At 54.6% G+C, this 19,956-nt stretch overlaps 2 protein-coding genes across 6 annotated transcripts; one reads left to right on the top strand and one right to left on the bottom strand.

Moving 5' to 3' along the window:
- Positions 1-884: 884 nt before the first annotated feature.
- LOC121365092 (cytochrome b-c1 complex subunit 9) lies at positions 885-2,385 on the bottom strand. Its single transcript, XM_041489013.1, has 2 exons — positions 2,203-2,385; positions 885-1,116 (listed from the first exon to the last, which is right to left on the bottom strand). Exons 1-2 carry the CDS (start codon positions 2,341-2,343, stop codon positions 1,078-1,080), a joined length of 180 nt encoding a protein of 59 aa, XP_041344947.1. The 5' UTR covers positions 2,344-2,385; the 3' UTR covers positions 885-1,077.
- Positions 2,386-2,425: 40 nt separating this feature from the next.
- On the top strand, positions 2,426-17,535 carry ZMAT5 (zinc finger matrin-type 5). 5 transcript variants are annotated; one of them, XM_041489005.1, is made up of 6 exons: positions 2,426-2,550; positions 7,397-7,619; positions 7,999-8,061; positions 8,476-8,556; positions 14,723-14,834; positions 17,301-17,535. In XM_041489005.1, exons 2-6 carry the CDS (start codon positions 7,493-7,495, stop codon positions 17,428-17,430), a joined length of 513 nt encoding a protein of 170 aa, XP_041344939.1. In that variant the 5' UTR covers positions 2,426-2,550; positions 7,397-7,492; the 3' UTR covers positions 17,431-17,535. The 5 variants fall into 5 exon arrangements, with proteins under 5 accessions (XP_041344939.1, XP_041344938.1, XP_041344943.1 ...); XM_041489004.1 differs by having other exon boundaries at positions 2,442-2,550; positions 7,394-7,619; XM_041489009.1 differs by having other exon boundaries at positions 2,535-2,661.
- Positions 17,536-19,956: the final 2,421 nt, after the last annotated feature.

Here is a 19,956-nt window from a genome sequence, read left to right on the forward strand (position 1 = left end):
GTTTAAGTGCTCATTGTGTTCTCAGAGTAAATGTTTTACCCCCCTGGTGCTCGTTTGCAAACCCAACAAAGCTGCTGTGAGCACTGCCTCTGATGGGCTCTGCCTCAGCCTAGGCTGAAATTGCTCCTGATAAGTGAAAATGGACTGAGGAGGGGGAGCTGGGGCTGTTGGACTGGGAAAGTGGGAAGAGAAGCTGAGAGCTGAGGAATTAACTGTCATTACCCTAGGAAGTGCCCAAATACCCTTCCCATATAGGAATGTTTGACAGGGCCAGGCAGGGCTGGGCTTTTCAAGGAGAAGGGAATGACTCTGCTCAGGGTGGAGGAACTGGATGAGCTTTAACGTCCTTTCCCATCCAAACCATTCCATGACTCCTCTGAGCCAGCCCCTGGGGGGAACTGAGTGATCCCTCTCCCTTCCCAGCACCTTCCCATGGGTCAGTGGGGATGGAGGCAGGTGAGACACACAAACCTGACATCACTTCTGCTCCTTCAGCCACGGGGGGAGCCAGGTGGTACAGGAATAATCAGGAAATCACATCACCTCTGCAAGCTACAGCAGCACCTGCAGCTCTCAAAGGCCCCAGGCCAGGAACTTCCACCAAGCTGAACCCCAAAAAGGTGCTGTGAATGATTCTAAGCCCCTTTTCCGTGGACAGACTAGAGGAAGCAAACAGCTTCTCACCCTTCCCAGGCAGAAGCCAAGGGTTGTCATGAACCACATCTGTCTGTCTGAGTGCTTTCAAACCCATTTTAAGATGTTGTGATTCCTGACAGTGCCTTGGAACTCAGGAACAGGGCTGTTTTTAAAGATTCTCCACCTCCCAGAGGAGGAGGAGGCACAGAGAGGGCAAAGGATGAGTGAGGTGAACACAAAGACACAAGAGAGGACCAGGAGTTTTATTTGAACACAGTAAGTGCAGTACAGCAGCAGAACTCCTTGAGTCCATCTGGCTTCACATGGTATCAGTGGTGGCTCGGAGTTGTTCCATCAGGAATCCATTCCCAGTTTCAGGAGGCTGAATCCATCCCTGCAGTGCCAGTTGCCACCCCAGGCTGGCTCCTGCTGCTGAGCTACTCAGTTCTCATACTTGTGCTTGATGTGTTTCCACAGTTTCTGCATGCAAAACAAGCAGGAAAAAAATATCAAGATGTTTTACTCAGCCTCTCGGTGGGGTTGGGATAACAGAATCCAAAATGCAAATTATCCTGCCTGGGGAGGTGGTGATGGAGTCCTGTACTGGATCTGGGGGACACAGGGATGCACATGGAGGCTTCTAGATTATAATGTGGACAGGGAGGAAGCTGCAGAGATTCCCCTTCCCCTGTTCTGCTCTGGATTAGTGGCCCAGAGACACTGCCTTGAATTCCCACCCACACTGGAGAGGGCAGTTTCTGCTCCTGCACATAAGGGATGCACAGAACAATCACGCCATGGTCTGGGTTGGAACAGATCTTAAAGCCCATCCAGTGCCACCCCTGCCATGGGCTGGGACACCTTCCACTGTCCCAGGCTGCTCCAAGCCCTGTCCAGCCTGGCCTTGGGCACTGCCAGGGATCCAGGGGCAGCCACAGCTGCTCTGGGCACCCTGTGCCAGGGCCTGCCCACCCTGCCAGGGAACAATTCCTGCCCAAAAACCCATCCATCCCTGCCCTCTGGCAGTGGGAAGCCATTCCCTGTGTCCTGTCACTTCAGGCTCTTGTCCAAAGTCATTTTCTCACCTCCTGGAGCCTCTGTAGGCCCTGAACGGGGCTCTAAGGTCTCCCCCAAGCCTGCCTCGGTGTCCTGCAGTCATTATCCCCTCACTGCTGTACTTAAGAACCGAAGGACGACTTGACCCCTTTTACTCAAGGGTCACGCTGGGGACACCCAAGGCCACCAGCCCTTATCCCCTTCCTCCGCCACGGCCACATCGGCCAAGCCGGGGGCCTACAGAGCACAAAAGAAGCTCCTTTTCCTCCTCCCGCTGCCCCCTGCCTTGCACGCCCTTTCCAAGCGGCCAGAGAAGCCCAAGGACACCCCAAAGCCCCGACCACCGAGCGGCACGACAGCCGCGGAGCCCCCTCGGGAGCGGCCGAGCCGCGCTGACCCTCAGCGAGCCCTGGGGCCGAGCCGCGGGCCCGGGGCCCAGCGGGGCCGGCCTGACCTTCAGCGCTGGGCCCGCGCCCGGGCGGCCCCGGCCGGGCCTTACACAGCCCTTACCCCTTCGTTGAGCTGCTCGAAGAGCGCGTCCGCGCCCTGGTCGAAGGCGCGCTCGAAGAGCACCGCGCCCAGCACGATCGACAGCGCGAACGTGGAGCTGCGCCGGAACAGCGACCCGTACAACTGCCGCAGCAGCACCATCTTGCCTGCGCGCTCCGCGCCTGCGCCGCGCCGCAAGGGCTGCTGGGGGATGTAGGCGGTGCTCTGTGATTCGTACGGAGTGCCAAGCTCCTGTGGGGCATGCTGGAAGTTGTAGGCCGCGTCTGTGCCGTTTGTTACATGCGCGCACGCTTTTGCCGTAGGGCGTTGTGGGAGTTGTAGGCGGTTGCGGCGCGGGCCTGACGTGAGGTGGGTGAGCATGGTGGGGGTAGCGGGGGTCCCTGTGAGGGGTCCCTGTGAGGCTCCGCTCGTCCCGTTCCTTCCGCCTTGTCCTCAGCGGCCTCCGCTGGATAGCCCCAGGTTTGTGCGGTGAAACCGGCCCGGCCGTGGCTGGGGCGGGACCCAGACGGAGCTGTGGCCGGGGAGCAGCGGGGCGGGAGGGCTGAGGGGGCAGAGACACCCCTGCCCTGCCCTGCCCTGCCCGGGTGTGCGGCCAGGGGTGACAGGGACAGGAAGGAGGCTGCGGTCACGGCCCTCAGCTGACCCCCGGAAGGTGGGTGGGAGGGCATTTGGGTTTTTTTTTTTGGGGGGCTTGCAAAAGGTGGTTGGTGTCAGTGTTGGGGGAGTGGGAGAGGGGCGTGGGGCTCATGAATCATGGAATGGTTTGGGTTGGAAGGCACCCTGAAGCCTATCCAGTGCCATCCCTGCCATGGCAGGGACACCTTCCACTGTCCCAGGCTGCTCCAAGCCCCAGTGTCCAGCCTGGCCTTGGGCACTGCCAGGGATGCAGGGGCAGCCACAGCTGCTCTGGGCACCCTGTGCCAGGGATCTCTGACAGCTGCTCCAGAGGCCTCGGGAGGAGTGGGACCTGGCCCCATGTGGCACAACAGAAGTGGGAATGTTCCCATTTGCTCTCATGTTTGTCTCTTTTTAACCTCAGTGAGAGCAGAGCATCCCCAGGGTGACTCTAGCACAGATAGGAGAGAGGTAAATTTGGATTTAGGAAAGCAGAACAGACAGGGACAGGATAGGGAAATCCTACCACTGAGGCTGTTTCCCCATAAGGCTGTTGTTAAATGAGTATCTGCATGAAGTTCCAGAGCAGGCCCTCAAGTGACACTGCTTTGTTTTGTTTGTCCCACCCCCTCAGAAGTAGCACAAGGTCTGTCTGCAGAGTAATTTCTCCTGATTTATTTATATTTTTTCCCTCATGCAGTGACTCTGGGGATCTGTGGGATTTTTCTGGAATAGGACAATACCTTTGCTTGTTCTGGAAGCCTGGAAGGTGCTTGGCACATTCCTGTGTAGTGTTATCCCTTTGGAACCCGAGAATATCCTCATTTAGGAAGGAACCCACAGGTTCATCCAGCCCAGCTCCTGGCCCTGCCCAGACCCCCAACAACCCCACCCTGTCCATCCCTGGCAGTGCTGTCCAAAGGCTCCTGGAGCTCTGGCAGCCTCGGGGCTGTGCCCATTCCCTGGGGAGCCTGGGCAGTGCCAGCACCCTCTGGGGGAAGAACCTTTCCCTGATCTCAGCCTGAGCTGCCCTGGCCCAGCTCCAGCCATTCCCTGGGTTCTGACCCTGGTCACCACAGAGCTCAGAAAAACTCAATTTTTATTTTTCAAATGTAACTGCTCTGGATATCTAACACAAATCCCCCCAGCTGCCCATTAATTGCTGCTACCAGGATGGTTTGTGTGTGGTCAGGTTGATGTTGATCACAAATCAAGCTCTGGATTCCCAGTGGAAGCTGTCCCTACCTGTGGCAGGGATTGGGATGAGATGAGCTTTAAGGTCCCTTCCAACCCAACCATTCCGTGATTCTCAGACGAGGGGCAATGGCTTCCCAGTGCCAAAGGGCAGGGATGGATGGGATATTGGGAATTAGGAATTGTTCCCTGAGAGGGTGGGCAGGCCCTGGCACAGGGTGCCCAGAGCAGCTGTGGCTGCCCCTGGATCCCTGGCAGTGCCCAAGGACAGGCTGGACAGGGCTTGGAGCAGCCTGGGACAGTGGAAGGTGTCCCTGCCATGGCAGGGGTGGCACTGGATGAGTTTTAATGTCCCTTCCAACTTAACTATTCCATGATTCCTCTGGGTGGAATGGAGAGCAGGATCTGTGCCTCTGTCATTGGGAAGGTGCTGGCAGACTCTGCTGCCATTCCAAGTCTCCCTGCAGATCTGAGCCCATTTAAATTGGCAGCTGAGTATCAGAAGCCTGACACTTGGATTTAATTAATTCACATCTGCCTGGGTATCCGAAGTGGCTGGAATGGCCCCGAGCCCGGGCCGTGGGAAAGCAGGAAATTGAGGTCAGGGCCCAGCAGCACCTCCTGGGGCTGGTGTGGAGAGCAGCAGCTTCCCCCAGACACAGAGGGGTCTGTGCCCCGCCGGAGTCACCTTCCTCCCTCTGCCCGGTGAAACACCCCGAGAGGCAGAGACAAAATCTGCAGCTGACACAGAGCAGCGTGGAGTGTTCTGGCAGCAGCTGGAGCAGGGAAAATGTGGGATGGTGCCCAGGATATCTTGGCTAGAGTTGTCCCAAGCCCCTCTCTGTCACCTTCGAGGTGCCTCACACCAGGGTATTGCTCACCCAGCAGGGCTCCAGGAGACAGCACAGCATTGCTGTTACACTTTCATACAACATAAAGCCCTGGGTTGTTGTTTTTTTGGTTTTTTTTTTAATTTTAATTAGCATTTATTCAGGAAGACTTTTAAGCTGGCACAAAGCCTGGCTGGAAGCATTTATGGCTGCGGTGGGCCCAGGTCTGAGTGCTCTGATTCAGTTGCAAATCAGGGGCTGGAGATGCTGAGAGGAAACGGCCAGGCTGAGGCAGTTCTTTATAGAACAGCTACATTTACTTTATTTCATAATGACTAAGATGGATTTAATTAGGAACCATCTCTGTTTTCAGCTGAATATTGCTCTTTGTTTACTGCTGGAGCCGTTTGGGGAGATGGAAATAGGTTGGTGTTGTTCAGAAGCAGCTTTTGAGCCCTCTGGACTCACAGAGTGCTGGGAAGTGCTGGTGTTGCAGAGAGTTGGCAGAACCCAGCAAGGCATCCATGCAGTGGAATCCTTGAAAAGATGGGGATAAGTGTTGGGTATAATCACTGAAGGGGAAAGTCTCAGGGAGAATCTGATACCTCTCTAATTGCTTTTTACAATCCCTCCGTCCCCTGCAATGGGAATTGCTTGCAGAGTTCAGGAGCAGGCAGCCGTGGGCTGTGGGATCTGGCTGTCTGGAGTCTGTAGGAGCTTTCTGCCCTGGTTGTTGGGGGAGGAGGGGGAAGGAGCTTCTGCAATTATTGCTGTTGGAGTGATGAAAGAGAAAGTTTGAAATACGATTTCAAAGGCTGGCTGCTGCTGGGCTTCCGCAGGCAGAATTCCCTGGGAGATCTCTGGAAACTTGTGTGGGACCACTGCAGAATCTCATTTGTTTTCCCTGTCTGCAGCATTCTGTTCTGCAGAGATGGAATGCAGGAGCCAGCAGCTGAGACAGGGAGATTTTTATGTCACCAGGAACTTTGGGAGACTATGGAATAACATGTGGAGCAGAGATTTTTCAGTATGTAAAAGCACTGTTCCCCCTGAATTCCAGCAGCCTCACCACAGTGCTACAAACCTGGCTGCAAAACTCAGGGATGCAAAGGATGAGGGAATTTATGGCTCTGTGCTCATTAAGCAGCACTTGGGTTTGGATTTTTGGGCTGGAGGAGGATGATTTCAGACCTCAAGTCCTGCAGAGCTGCGTCGGGATCAACCCAGGGCACTGGGGGATTTGGGGTCCCAGCACACACAGCTGGAGCATGGCCAGCCCTCACCCCCCCAGGAAGGAACCTCAACACGAGATTTCCAGGTCACTTGGAATAGCTGAACATTTTACCTTCAGTGTGGAGGTTTTCAATCTAATTTTAAAAATCTCAGAAGGTCTTCCCGTGGAGTGCAGCTTTGCTTCAGCTTGTGGTGTGAGAGGCCTTGGAGATTTCCAGGGGTTTGATTTCAAAGCAGCAGTTCCTGGGAGCAGGGGAGGGAAGGGAGTGTGGTGCTGGTGCTCCTGCTGGGATGGATGTCTGGCAGGAGGCTTGGCAGCCGTGCCTGAGCTGGGCACACTGGGCTCTGAGGGGTTGCCTGGTGCTCTGCTCTTCATGCTGAGCCAGGGGAATCAGCCAGGGGGCTGTGATTGAATCTGGACCCGTTTTATTTATAAAATCTTTATTTCTTGTGCTGGTCTTTGTGCCACTTTTTAAATGCATTCAGCTGTCAAAGTGTCACAACCTGGAGAATTGCTTTTTGGAGTTTATCTCCCAGTCCATCCATCTTTGCCATTCATCAGGTACCTTTATATTCCTCGGGATATAGAGAGCTTGCAGCTCCTTCAGGGTGTTTGTTGCACCTCCAGCAGGGACATCTAATGGGGACAGGTGCCTGAAGGAAAAAACACAAGCTGATCTCACCTGCACTGACAGTGGCAGGCCCAGCACAGGTGGGAGCTCCCAAATTCTGTTGTGATCTTAGTGCTGTACTAAGAGCAGACATGCCTTGGTGCCATAGGCTGGGGGGGATGAGGAGAGCAATCCATGGTGTCTAGGAAAAAACAGGTGGCTCAGTGGATTGTTGGAAATATGTCCTGCAGTGTTTGTAATGCAGCTGCCCACCTGCAGGACAGGTGAGTTCAGCTTCTGTTTTATCTTTGAGGATAAAATGAGCTTTGCTGGGTTTCTTCTTTATCTTGCAGAGATGGACACAGGGGAGTTTCCTTCCTCCTTTGTATCAGCTCATGGGGGCTGTGATCAAAGGTCCCCAGGACCTCCAGCTCCTCCTGTTTGCACCTTGGATGGTTTGTGCTGCACCTTCCCTGGAGCCTGTGGCTTTCTGTTTTCTGCGCTCTGAGCTCAGGCAAGGAGAATCCTTCCAGCAGAGCTGTTGTTGTTTTGGGTGACAGAGATAAATGCAGATCAGGCCTTTTCTCCCATGTACAGGCAGCAGATCCTGCCCCAGCAGTCTGTGATGGACAGGGATATAAACTGTTGGGTCTCACCTCTTTCTCTGTCTGCCAACCCTAAGTGATTTGAGTTCTCCTCCTTTGGAAGCAGGCACTGTAAATCCTGGATTCTCCATTCCCATGGCTGGGCACCGAGGAGCTGCCTGATGACCTCAGAACACGCTGATGCTGTTTTGTCAGAAGAGAGATGGGCAAAAGGTACTTCTGTGACTACTGTGACAGGTCCTTCCAGGACAACCTGCACAACAGGAAGAAACACCTCAATGGAGTGCAGCATCTCCGGGCTAAGAGAGTCTGGTACGACCTATTCCGAGGTGGGTGCTCCCAGCTGTCTGCCACTCCCTTCCTGGGACTGGGGAGGTGATGGATGTCGGGGGGGGAGTGGGAAGAGAAAATGAATCAGCACTGATGGTTTATACACTCTGTGTGCCAGCAATTTGAGCACGTGATGCTGCTGAATCAGGCAGTCTCAGAGATGAAACCCTTGTGTGTGTCTCTGACCTGTCTCAGCACACAGTTCCAGATGTATTAGTGCCAGCCTGAGGAGTGCAGTGGGAGTGGGCTAAACTGGCTGTGAAACCATTGCCTGTGTGTCCCTCTGCTTCCTTCTGCTCCCTGACCAGTTTGGGACTGGACATGATAGATTTTGCTGTGCCCAGGATCTTTACCTGGGTTCATCCCTTGTCTCCACAGATGCTGCTGCTATCCTGCAGGAAGAGCAAACCAAGAAACCTTGTCGGAAGTTTCTGCAAACAGGTGAGGAGATCTAAGGTGGAAAGAAGTGCCTGGGCTCTAGCCAGCCCAGGGCTCGAGGTAGGGGCTGGGCCTGTGTCTGGCATCCAGGTGTGATGGAGCCTGTGTTTGCTTGCACAGGGACCTCCTGTGGGTGGCTCTCATGGGACTCTGGCTTTTCCCAGAATTATTAAAGTGGGAAAAGACCTTTCCGATCACTAAGTCCAAATGTCAGTACAGCACCACCATGTTCATCATTAAACCATGTCTGCAGGTGCCCCATCCACAGGCTATTTGATCACTTCCAGGGATGGTGACTGCACCACTTCTCTGGGCAGCCCATTCCAATGCTTTACAACCCATTCTGTGAAAAATTTCTTAATATCTAATCTAGAGAATTTTGAAACTGAATTTTCAAATGTCACTATTTCATTCCAGGACAGTGTGATTTTGGGTCCAACTGCAGATTTTCCCACATGACAGAGCAGGACCTGGAGAAGCTGAATGCCCAGGTTCAAGGTGAGTCCTCCAACAAGGCAGTGTCTGAGGATCTCTTTGGAGGGGCAGTTGCTGCAGGGGGGTGTGAGGGGTTGTGCAGGCTGTGATCCCTTACTGCCTGCATGGAGCCAGCCAATCCCTCCTGCTTCCCAGTGCTGTGAGAGCCTGGAAGTGCTGCAGTTTGTCATATGCTCCCTGCTCTCGAGCTGCTGGCACAGACACAAACCTGGAGCTGAGCTGTGCTGTTACCACTTGGCAGCAAGAGTTTGGAGTGGCCTTCCTGAGCCCTCGGGGTTTTGTTCAGTCAGGGAATAAAAACTGTCAGCAGCAGAGGGCACTGGTACATCATATCCCCTTTAATTTATGGATTTGATTTCCCCCCCACCTTGCTGCTATTACCAGGAAGCTGCTGCTTCCACCCGTGGGAAGAGCTGGTGGGAAGAGCTGTCCTGCTGTTGGGCTGTGAAAGGGGTCCTGGATCCAGAAACAGCCTCTGCTTGGGTGGCTTTGGATGGAAGTGAAGTGTGGGCAGAGGGTGGATGGCAGCTACTCCCTGCTAGGAGCCTGCGGAGCACTTTTGAACTTTCTCATTCTGGGACTACCATTCTTGGAACTACTTTTCTCTAAGGGAAAAGAGGTGGTAGCTCTGATTTCTCCACAGGAGTCATTACTTTAGTGGTTAAAGAAAATCACAGAACCATAGACTGGGCTGGGTGAGAAGGGGTCTTGGAGCTCATCTCACTCCACCCCTGCCATGGGCAGGGACACCTTCCACTAGACCAGGTTACTCCAAGCCCAATCCAGCCTGGCCTTGGACACTTCCAGGGAGTGTGAGTGAGGTGTTGGTGAGAACTTGTGGAATGGTTGAAATCCCCACTGGAGATCACCTAATCTGCACCAAGCTGAAAGCAGGGTGAACTCAAGCAGGGTGCTCAGGGCCATGTCCACTGTGTTTCAGATATCTCAAGGCTGGAGACTCTGTGGGTGACCTGATCCAGTGTTTGACTAGGTTCATAATAAAAATGTGTAATTTAAAAAATATTTAAATAGAAATTCCTGACAGAAATTCCCGTATTTTGGGTTGTACCCATTGTCACTGTACCGGGGACCCCAGCACTGGGTACAGCACCCAGATGTGGCCTCACAGTGTGGAGCAGAGAAGGATTCCTTTCCCAGCCTGCTGTCCCAGTGCAGCTGAGCCTGGAGCAGCTCCCATGCCCACATCCTCGCTGGAGCCAGCAGTTGTTTTGCCAAGAGTCTGGCAAAGCCAGGCTGTAGTGTTGGAAGTGTGGGATGTGAGAGGGGCGTGTGCGTGGGGCAGAGCCTCCCCTGGCCCTCGGAGGGATCCCGCTGGGGAAGGAAGAGCTCAGGGGAGCCAGGGGGAGGCAGGCAGGCAGCACAGAGCTATTCCAGGCCGTGCTGAGTCAGTGAGAGCCCACGAGGTGACTCTGAATCAATCTCTGAGCGCCGCCCGCAGTCCATAAAGCCACGGTGGGGACGAGGTGCTCCAGCCCTTCCCAGAGTCACCTTCCAGCCAGAGCCTCTCCCTGCCCCCTCTCTGCTGGGCTTCTGAGGGTGCACAGAGTGGCAGCACAGGAACCTCTAGCATTTCCAGGCACTGGCTGTTCCTGCAGGAGAAGGGGGAGCTCTCTGGAGCAGAGCAGGGAGGGCTGGCAGCTCCTCTGCGCTCGGGCAGCTTTCCTTGCCAATTACACTTGTTATTGAGTATTGACTTGTGTCAAATGGGTCGGTGTAAGTGCAGGATTGGCTGCCGAGAGCCAATTCCAGGGAGATTACTGGGAAACCTTGCATTTGTGTTCCAGAGTCAAACATTTCATTTACCAATTAGCCCTGAAGGAGCGATGGCCAGGGGACAGGGGTGCTTGGTAGGAGAGTTCAATCCTGCTCAGCTCTCTCATGGTGTGGTTTCATGCATCACACAGACTCCAGCTTTGATCAGAGAGTTTGGAGGGATTTGGTGTGGAGAAAGGCTCAGCAGGATTGGTGGAGGAGAGGGACAGCCTGTAACAGACAGGATGGAAGGATCAGACACTGTCTGGTGAGTCATGGGGACATCCCAGCAGTCATCCTTCAGCTGCCAAAGCACCCTTGTCCCAGGTGCTGGGGCTGAGGAGGGCAGATGTTAAGGGCAAGCTCTCAGTGGCAGGGTGTGTAATTCATACAGGATCCTCCATCAGTGATATCCCACATGCATTCCCACTCAGGGTCTCTGAGCCATGAGCCATCCCAAGCCACAGCCAGCGGGATTGGAGCAATCTCGACCAGGCTGCCTCTCACTGACCAAGCTGGGAGATTTTGGCAGCTTTGGTGCCAGGGATCATCAGGGATTTGAGATAAGCTGAGAGGCTGGAAGCTCCAGAGCTTTCCCAAGCCTTGGGGGGACCATGCTGGGGGCAGCCAGGCTGGTGGGAGGCACTTTCCTGGTGGGCCCACAGTGCTGCTTAACCTCCCTTTCCTCAGCTTTCGTGCAGGCAAAGCCTTGTCTGAATTTTTTTTTTAACCCATCTAAATCGTGATGACACCTTTTCTATCATGTAAATATTGAACCTGTCCCTGAGTCCCTGAGTATTTGGCATTGGTAGCTCTGTGTCTGTGAACTCACCTTGATAATGAAGTATTTTTATCATAGCCAAAGGCAATGTGACAGTACCCTTAACATTTGGCCCTTTTAATGCTGGAAGTTCACCCTGTAGTTTGTGTAACTTTTGTGGGTTAAGTAGGAAAATTTCTGGATGATTCCGTGTTCTAGAACAGCTTGAAGCGTGGCCTACTTTGGCGTCAGCATCTCTGCACCCTGTAGAATATCCTCATCAAGAAGCAACAGTTTACACCTTCAGCAGGGAGGGAGCTCATATTCCCAGCTGTTCCCCCATCAGAGCATTAGCCTTCTGCGTCTGCTGCATCATTCATCAGCCAGACACTTGCAGGCTGTCATTTTAAGTATAGTCATGTCAGGAAAAGTCACTGTCAAATTGCCATCTCCTTGCTCAGAGTTATTGGCTCCCCGCTAATCCGTGTCCCTGTGCAGGCAGGATCGACCTAGCTGGGCTCTGGTGGCTCCAGCCAGGCAGGGCTGCCAGAGGAGGGCAAGCTGGGCAGTGTTTGCAGGATGTCCATGGGGTTGCAAGGGTCTGAGGGCCCTGCTGGGGTGGCTGGGGTGCACTGGTTTGACTGGGTGGGGAGCAGGAGGAGCGCTTACACTGGGCTGCAGGGCGGTCGCTTGTTTGCCTTCTCCAGTTGCAGGGGCTCCTCAGCCTCATCTCAGCCAGGCTATGGTGCTGGTCTTTTGCACTGGAGGAGTTGGGGTTCCACATCATCCACCAGGGAGGCAGCTGAGGGATTTCATGTGCATCTCTTTGCTGGGTGGGAGCTGAGGGATTTCCTGTGCATTGCCTTGCTGGGTGACCCCCCAGCACATATTGGCGGGTTCCATCTCTCACACAGCAGTGCCTTTGTCAAGAATAAAACCCATGAGGAGAGGAGATAAATGTGGACCCTGCTCTGGCATCATTAGAGGCACTTCACAACTACAGATGGTCTTTCAATTGGCTGTAATTAGACTTGGAAGCAAACACCACAGTGAGGAGAAGGAGGGGGAAAGCACCTTCACACCTGTCCAGCTGCACGGGCACATGTGGGGAGCAAGGGCTGGTAAAGGCCTTTCAGAGCTGCTTCTTGGAATACCTGTTGGCATTCAGGGAGTATTTCCAATTTCAGAGTGCGTTTGGTGGTCCCTGGATGGGATGTGTGTGCTCCAGAGGGACATGGACATCATCAAGGTGGGTAGAGCTGGAGAGCTGCCTGTCCCTGCTGCCATATTTCTAAGCGTGAGGTTTGGACTGCTCTGGAGCAGCAGCTCCTGGAGGTGTGAGAGCAGGGAGGCAGCTTTATGTTTTGGTGATGTGGATATCTGCAGCCTCATTTGGGGCAGTGTGAATCCAGAGTGGTTCCACAGCATCCAGTGAACTTTTCTGGCTTGGACCATGTGTTGTGGCTATTCCATCCCTGGAGTGGTACCTTGAGGCTCCCTGCTCTGAACACAGAGGCTTGGACTGTTTATGCTCTGTTCTCTGCTGAGGCTGGGAGTTGGATGAAGAGGAAATCACAGTGATGCAGGGATGGGAGAGATTCTCCATGATTTTCTTCCCTGACTCATTGAAGCTTCTCATAGACACTGCTTGTCTGTCCCCCTGCTGAGGTGGGATGTGCTCAGGAGGTGGAACATGGAACAAAGGGAAATAAGGTGCTCAAGGCTGCCAGATGAGTCTAACCCTGAGTGTGAGCAGTGCCCAGCTCTCCAGGCTGAGCTTCTTGCCTCCCCATCTGCCCGCTTGGCCAGCTGGTTGGGTTGACCCCAGGAAGCTCTGCTGGGGCTTTGATCCTTGGGAACAGCTGTGGGAGACTGGAACATTGCTGTCTGCAGCCTTCTCGGTGGGCTCAGAGCAGCAGCCGGACCACAGCGGGCTTTCTGTGGTGGCACTGGGCACATCGTCACCCCGCCCAGCAGCAGCAGCTGAAAAGGCTGGATGACAAATTATCCATCTGGCTGCTCATTGTGTAGCACATCCCTTCCATCCTGATTTAGTATTCAACAGGCAGATGAATAATTGGTTGCCACCAGCAGGATGAAGTGATCCTTCACTCTGCCCAAGCACTATTAATTTCACACTCTGTCTGCAAAGGTATAATATTTTCCTTAAAACATGTGACATATGGTGGGTGGATGTGGAGCAGCCTCCTGAGGGGCATGGCTGCAGGTGCCTTGATCCCTAAATGGGATCAGGGATCCCTCAGAAGGATGGATGAGCAGGGCTAAGAGAATGACAGCTGCCTCTGCTTCCTTTTTGTTGTCACCAGTATTTGGTTTTCTGGGTTCCCTGTTCTGTTAGGTGGGAAGTTTCCACCAGGCTGGAGCTGGGATCACTGGAAGTGTGTCCTCATCCCTGATGTGCTGGCAGGAGTGTGGCTGTGTCAGGACTCTTGCTAGACCTGTTCAGCACCAGCTCCCTCCCTGCAGCTGAGGGGGACTGGGGAGCTTTGCTAACTGGGCAGCTGTGGGTTTGTGCCATGCTGGCTCTGTGCCGTTCTCCCCAGGGGGTGCCTGTGGGTATCTGCCCACACAGCCCTTCCAGAGTGATTGGAGGGGTTGAAATCTTGATTCAGTAAACAGCAGAGGTTTCTTTCTGGTTTTCTTCCTTGTTCCTAATCACCATGAGAAATAGAACAAGGAGTAATGGGCTCAGACTGAAAGAAGGGACATTTAGGTTAGGTATAGGTTGGACTCAATGATCTCTCTTGAACATGATTGATTCTGTAATTCTGTGATTTATGGAAGAAATCCTTCCCTCTGATGGGGTGAGGTCCTGGCACAGGGTGCCCAGAGAAGCTGTGGCTGCCCCTGGATCCCTGGAAGTGTCCAAGGTCGGTTGGAGAGGGCTTGGAGCACCCTGGGCTAGTGGAAGGTGTCCCTGATTGTGGCAGGGGGTAGGACAGGATGAGCTTTTAGGTGACTTCCAACCAACCCATTCCATGGTTCTAAATACAAGAACTTGTCCCCCTGGTTCTCTCTGCCCAGGTTCTGCCCCTGAGCTGGTGACAGCTCTGTCTGGGCTGTGCAGGGCTTGGGGACACATCAGGCAGGGAGCTCCTTAAGCAGCCCTGACAGCAGCTCTGGGATCTGTCTGCTGGCTGGAACACGCACCCGGAACTGTTCAGACTCTCCCGGACTGCCAAGGCTGCATCGATCCGGGCACTGTCCCTGTCATTTCCACCTAACAGGGCAGGGGTGGCACAGTTGCTGCTGCCAGTTGGAGGGACACAACTCTGGAAACAGCTCAGGGCCAGCCGAGGCTGTTCCAGGCGAGGACGAGGGTGATTTGCTTCGGGGGGAGATGTCAGACTCCCCTCAGTGCCCAAACTGCCACCGTGCTGGCTTAGCTCTTGTCCCCTGCTCTGCCTGGCTGCAGCTGTCACCAAGCATCAGATGGCAGGAGGGCACAGGAGGAGGGGCTGTCCAGGCATGGTGCACACTCTCCACCCTGTGAAACTGTGCAGGATAATGAGCTGCAGGTTTAATGGCGTGAAAGGACAAGGGTCTGGTGGCCCTTTCTCTCATGGCCCTCCCTGTGATCCAACCCTCTCTGATCTCAATCTTTCTCTCAAGCAGGGGAGAAGAGGCTGAAGGAGCTGCAGAGGGAGGGAGCAGATATCCCACCGGGCGCCATCGAGGACTGGCTGGACAAGAGAGCCCAGAGGCTGAGCGCAGCTCAGAGTAGCAGGTACTGGGGATCATCCAGCTGTGGATGCAGAGGGGGATCCCACAGGAGAGCTGGGATAGGGGAGGGTGCAGGGCATCAGAGGTTCCAACACCCCCAGGCAGCACTCGTGAGGCACATGTGTGTGGATGCAGCCCTGCCTGTCCCACCAGCCATGTCTGCACAGTTGTTCCCTTTTGCCAGGGGACGCCCTTTGGGAACAAGCCACAGCAAAGGCTGCCCTTGCTCTCTGGAAGGACAGAGCCACTGCTGTGCTGGCTCATTAACTCCTGGGGTTCAGTGTCAGGAGCCTGCTTTCATCTGTTGACAGCTCCCCCATCCCCTGCCTGCCAGGGAGGGTGGAATTGGCTCCTCCTCCCAGGATCCATTCGGGTTGGGGCGCCGGCTGTTTCCTCGCTCACCTGACTGTGCCGCAGGCTTAATGGGATGACATTTGGGCAGGTGCCAAATCTCTCTTCTGTTCTTTCTGTGTTTGTTCCTGTCCTCTCCGTGTTTGGACTGGGCAGGAGCTTCCTTCTGGTGCTTGTCTGATCTTGTTGCTCTGGGATTGTTCTGTCCCTCAGCTCAGCTGCCCTTGGCCTTGCAGAAGTGCCCACATTCCTGTACCCTGCACTTCACTTGCCCCATTTTGTTTGTCCTGCCTGTGAATCCCTGGAACATGGGGTAGATCAGCTCTTAAGATAGCCATCACTATTCCCCGAGGAATTTCCAGACCTTCGGAACTACTTGATCATACCCAGAGGAATGTTCAGACCTTCAGAACTTGGTCCCTGCTGCCTCCATAGTTGCCCGAAACAAATTTCCAGGATTGTTGCTCTTTTTCCAGTCTCCCTGTCCCTACAGGCTCAGAAACCATCTGCTACAGGAATTAAGCACCAACTATTGGAACTTCCCTTCCTCTCTCCAGCCTTTCCAATGCCTCTCCCAATCATCTCTGTGCTCCCTTGTGCCCTCCAGCCCCACATTTCATGGGATTGATTTTTACCAATTTCCAAAGGAAACATAGAACGTGGATTTCCATCAGAAAAGGGTCCAAGGCCTCAAAGTTTCTGAGATGCCACAAGTTCCATGAGTGTGGAAGTGGGTAGAGGAGGGTAATCCCATTAACACCTTCAGAAAGGAAATATTCTTGACCTTGCTGGCCACTGGAGAATCCCTGTGGGACAGCCATTGAAAACGCTCCAGCTGTAGGTAAACCTTAGATAGAGCACTTGTAGCTCATGAGACCCGAGGGAATTGAGTACCCAGGCAGCATCCTGTCTATTGATCAGTCCTGCTGCTCAGGAAATGCTCATTAGGTGATGGCTCAACCTTGCAGCATTCCCTCTGCTCCATATCTGCCGTGTGCCTGAGCCACAGTGCTGCAGGGATGACACCAAATATCCCTGCCCAGAGGGGCTGGTGTGTGTCCCCATGGTCCTGCCTCATCCTGGGCTCTGGAGAATCCCCACTGAGGGGATAAGCCTTGAGCCAAGTGACTTTGCTCTGTGTCAGTTGCCTGGAAAACGCTCCTGGAAAACTACTCCTGTAGTTGGCTCTGGGCCACGGCCCCGCAGGGAGAGGAGGGTGCTGCTTCTCCCCGGGGTTATGTAAAGGAGTTTGATTAGATTTCTTCTGGCATAACAATTAAAAAGATTCATCAGGATCGGAGGTAGAGGCCTGAGAAGCTGCAAGGCTGCTTGTCAGGGCTTGTGTGAGAGAGCAAATGAGCTTCCTGTGCTTGGGAATTCATGGAAAAGGTATGTTTCCCATAAATTTAAACATGCCCCGGTCAAGCTGGAGGCAAGGGAGAGATGGTTCTTGCTCCTGCACTTCTTCATCCCAGTGTGGTGTTTGCAGCAGCCTTGACCAGTAAAGCTGAGGAGAGGGGCAGGGACTGAAGAGTGATTCCCAGGCCGTGGGCTGAGGGAGAAGCCTCTTCCCCCTCTTCTGCTGAAAGGTCCTCTGGTGCACACACCCCACTGGTTTGGCAGCTACTCCGTTTCCGAGGGGTCCTTGTCCTTTGGGAAGTGCACAGCTGGCTTGGGATTTGGGCTGCTCGGAAAGAAACATCTGCTGCTTTTGTTTGTTCTTCCAGCTCAGCTGTGTGAGGAGTGGGGGTGGAGGGGCTGGGACCAGCCCTGCTCCCAGCACCTGGCAGCTGTGCCTGCTGAGCCCCTCTCAGGGGGCTGTGCTGCTCTCCCCAGCCCAGACCCCCTCACCTCAGTGTTCCTTTAGGAGTTTTCACAGGCACAGACTGTGTTAGGCTGCTTGGATATGCTGGGAATGGTCACACAACTGTTCTGGTGCTGCATTTGGAATGGGGGGGAGTGAATGAACCCATTTGGTGATAACCACAACCCTCCGCTGCTGGCCCTGTCTCTTTGGGGGCTACTGGAGGGGGCACAGGGAAGCCCAGCCCCCAGCATGGCCTTGGTGTCAGACAGACACACTGCTTCTCACCTCATCCCTTTCCATCTCTCCTCACAGTGCTCTTCTTGAGAAACCAACACCATTCCAGTACCCCCTGGGTTGGCCACCAGTGCAGGAGCTGCCCCCGTCCCTGCAGGCCCCCCCACCTGGGGGGTGGCCAGTGCCCCCCAACCTGCAGTGGGGCTGAGGCACCCCCAGAGCCTGGCTGGGACTGGCTGTCTCTTCTCTGGGAAAGGGACAGGATTATTTATACACACTTTTATTTCAATAAACGCTCCTTCCGCCCGTTGCAGCCTCTGTGTGGTGTTCCTGCTGGCCCAGCAGCCTCTGGTGGGCTGAGCCCTCCCCTGGCTCTCTCCCTGCCTCTGGAACAGGGATCTGTGCTCAGCACAGCTCCAGCCCTGCACAGGGGCTGTCTGTTGTCACCTGAAGCCAACATTCCCCATTTCCTGGGTGGGATCCATCCCCTCAGATCACTGCTGCCTGCTCTGCCTGCTCTCACTCCAGCTCTGTGCTGGGCTCTGTGATCCAGGCTGGAGAAGGACCCAGGCTTTTAGAACTGATGTTTCATTTCCTCGGGTGTTGGTGCCGTGTTTGTTCCTGATAAATTCAGGGTGTGACCCTGCCTGGGTCCAGGTGCTGGAGCTCCCAGTGGAGAGCCTGGGGAGCTTCCCTCAGCCTGCTCCTGCTGTGCTGGAGGCAAAGGGAAGGAGGGGAAATATCCCAAGGTTTCTCCACAGTGAGAATTTGATTCATCTCTCCTTGCTGGTAAAGCATGGGGTGAGGGAGGCCCTTGGCTGTCTCAGGAAGGGAGCAGGGTGCTGCAGCTCCAAGGGGGGGATCCTGTCCAGCAGCATCCTGGGAGGCAGCTCTGGCAGCGGGTTTGTCCAGGAGGGCTGTGCCCACTGCCAGAGCATTCCAGGTTTGGCTGGGCAGGGAGGTGGTGGGTCCAGATTCATGAAGAGCACAGGCAGGAGCCAGCTGCCTGTGGCCAAATCCTGCCTGGATTGCTCCAGCAGGGCAGGGATCACATCTCGGGATGTGATGGCAAATTGTCACAGGAGCGTCAGCCCTGTCCTGGGACGTGGCTCTGACAGGAGCAGGGACTGGATGTGACAGCAGCCTGGAAGCAGCCTTGGCTGCAGCCTGGGTGAGTTCTAGGTCCAACTAGAGAATGTTTTTATCCTTCCAGGCAGGAGCCTGGGCTTGCTGGAGAGCAGGAGCACAGGGCTTGGGCTCAGAGGATGCAGGATCAGCCCCGTGTCCTGTCCTCACTTCCACCTGCAGGACAGGTGGATTAATAAGGGCACCCAGGTGGCTCCTCTTTGGGAATGGGTGGGAGTCCCTGGAGCAAGGGAACCCTGCCCCCAAGGAAATGGGAAGTGGGGACTCCCCAGGGACTGTGGGATGCTCCAGAGTGGGATCTGGGCCTGCTCTCTCCAAGCTTGCATGTGCATCCCTGTGCCCCAGCCTGGCACAGAGGAAGAGTCTGGGAAATGTTGAGAGGCTTCACTGATTGGGGGGGACAGTGGCTGCTCTGCTGGTGGCAGCCAGGACATGCTCCTAGACACCTTCCGAGGCCACCAGCACCAACAGATGAAGGAACTCCCTCTCCAGTCCCTTCCATGGATTTTTTCCCCAGTCAACATCCAAATCCTTCCCTGTTCCTTGCATTGATTGAGCAGTGCTTTGATCAGCCCCCAGGTCTGTCCCTGCTCCATGTGCTCCGGTCCTGGTGTGTGCTCCAGCTGATCCAGGAGAGGTTGTTTAATCCAACACTTCCAAACTTCAGGGCTCACCAAATCCAGTTCAAATTAGATAGAGTTCTCTGGGCAAGCTCTGGAACCCAACTGTAAGTCAAATTTCCAGTGTAAAACACAACAGCCACAGCCTTTCCGTGCTCTTCCTTGCTCCCAAGGAGTTGAGCTGCCCTGGAAGCAGAAATTCCCAATAAAGGCTGAAAGGCAAGAGCAGGAGCATTCCCTGCTGAGCTCCAGCCTGTCCAGGGGGATGTGAGAGGGGCTGTCAAGGGGGATTCATTAAAGTTGGGGTTTTCCCACAAAAACTGCAGGATGTGTGGCCGAGCCTGGCATCACCTACAGGATGTTATGGATTCATGGAGTTGTGTAACTACTGGCGGGGAGTAGGCTGGGAATTGCAGGGTGTATGGGGTGTGTGTTACAGCAGTGGCAGGAGGTGACAATGCCATGGATCACTGGTGTGGGACACAGCTGCTGTTGGCTCATCCATGGAAAAGCCTGTGGGAGGAGGACTCCAAAACAGGACAGGGCTGTGGCTCCTTCCCACAGGGATGGCTGATACCTGATCCTAAGAGATGCTGCAGGGATGGACTCACTGTCCCCAGGGTGGGGGTGAGGAGCTGCTGCCCAATAGTGAAGCCCAAGCCAAAGTGCCTTTGCTGGAGCAAGAGCTGGAGTAATTTATTGGGAAGCTTTTAGGGAAATGAGCGGCTGCTGGGCCCCTGCCAAGCGCAGCCCCGCTGGGCTCTGCCCGTGTCCTCTGGCAGCTCTTGCTGGGAGAGAGGGGGGACAGGAACAGGAGTGGGAATGGGGACAGCACGTGGACTGAGGTGAGGACAGAGAGAGGCATGGACAAAAGGTTTGGAATGGGGGTAGAGATAGGGTCAAGGATGGGGATTGGGGGAGGGCAGAGGGCAGGGATGGAAATAAGAATGGGAATGGGGATGGGGAGC

The sequence above is a fragment of the Pyrgilauda ruficollis genome, unplaced genomic scaffold (assembly GCF_017590135.1).
Source record: "Pyrgilauda ruficollis isolate IOZ18807 unplaced genomic scaffold, ASM1759013v1 scaffold9, whole genome shotgun sequence".
NCBI classification, from domain to species: Eukaryota; Metazoa; Chordata; class Aves; order Passeriformes; family Passeridae; genus Pyrgilauda; species Pyrgilauda ruficollis.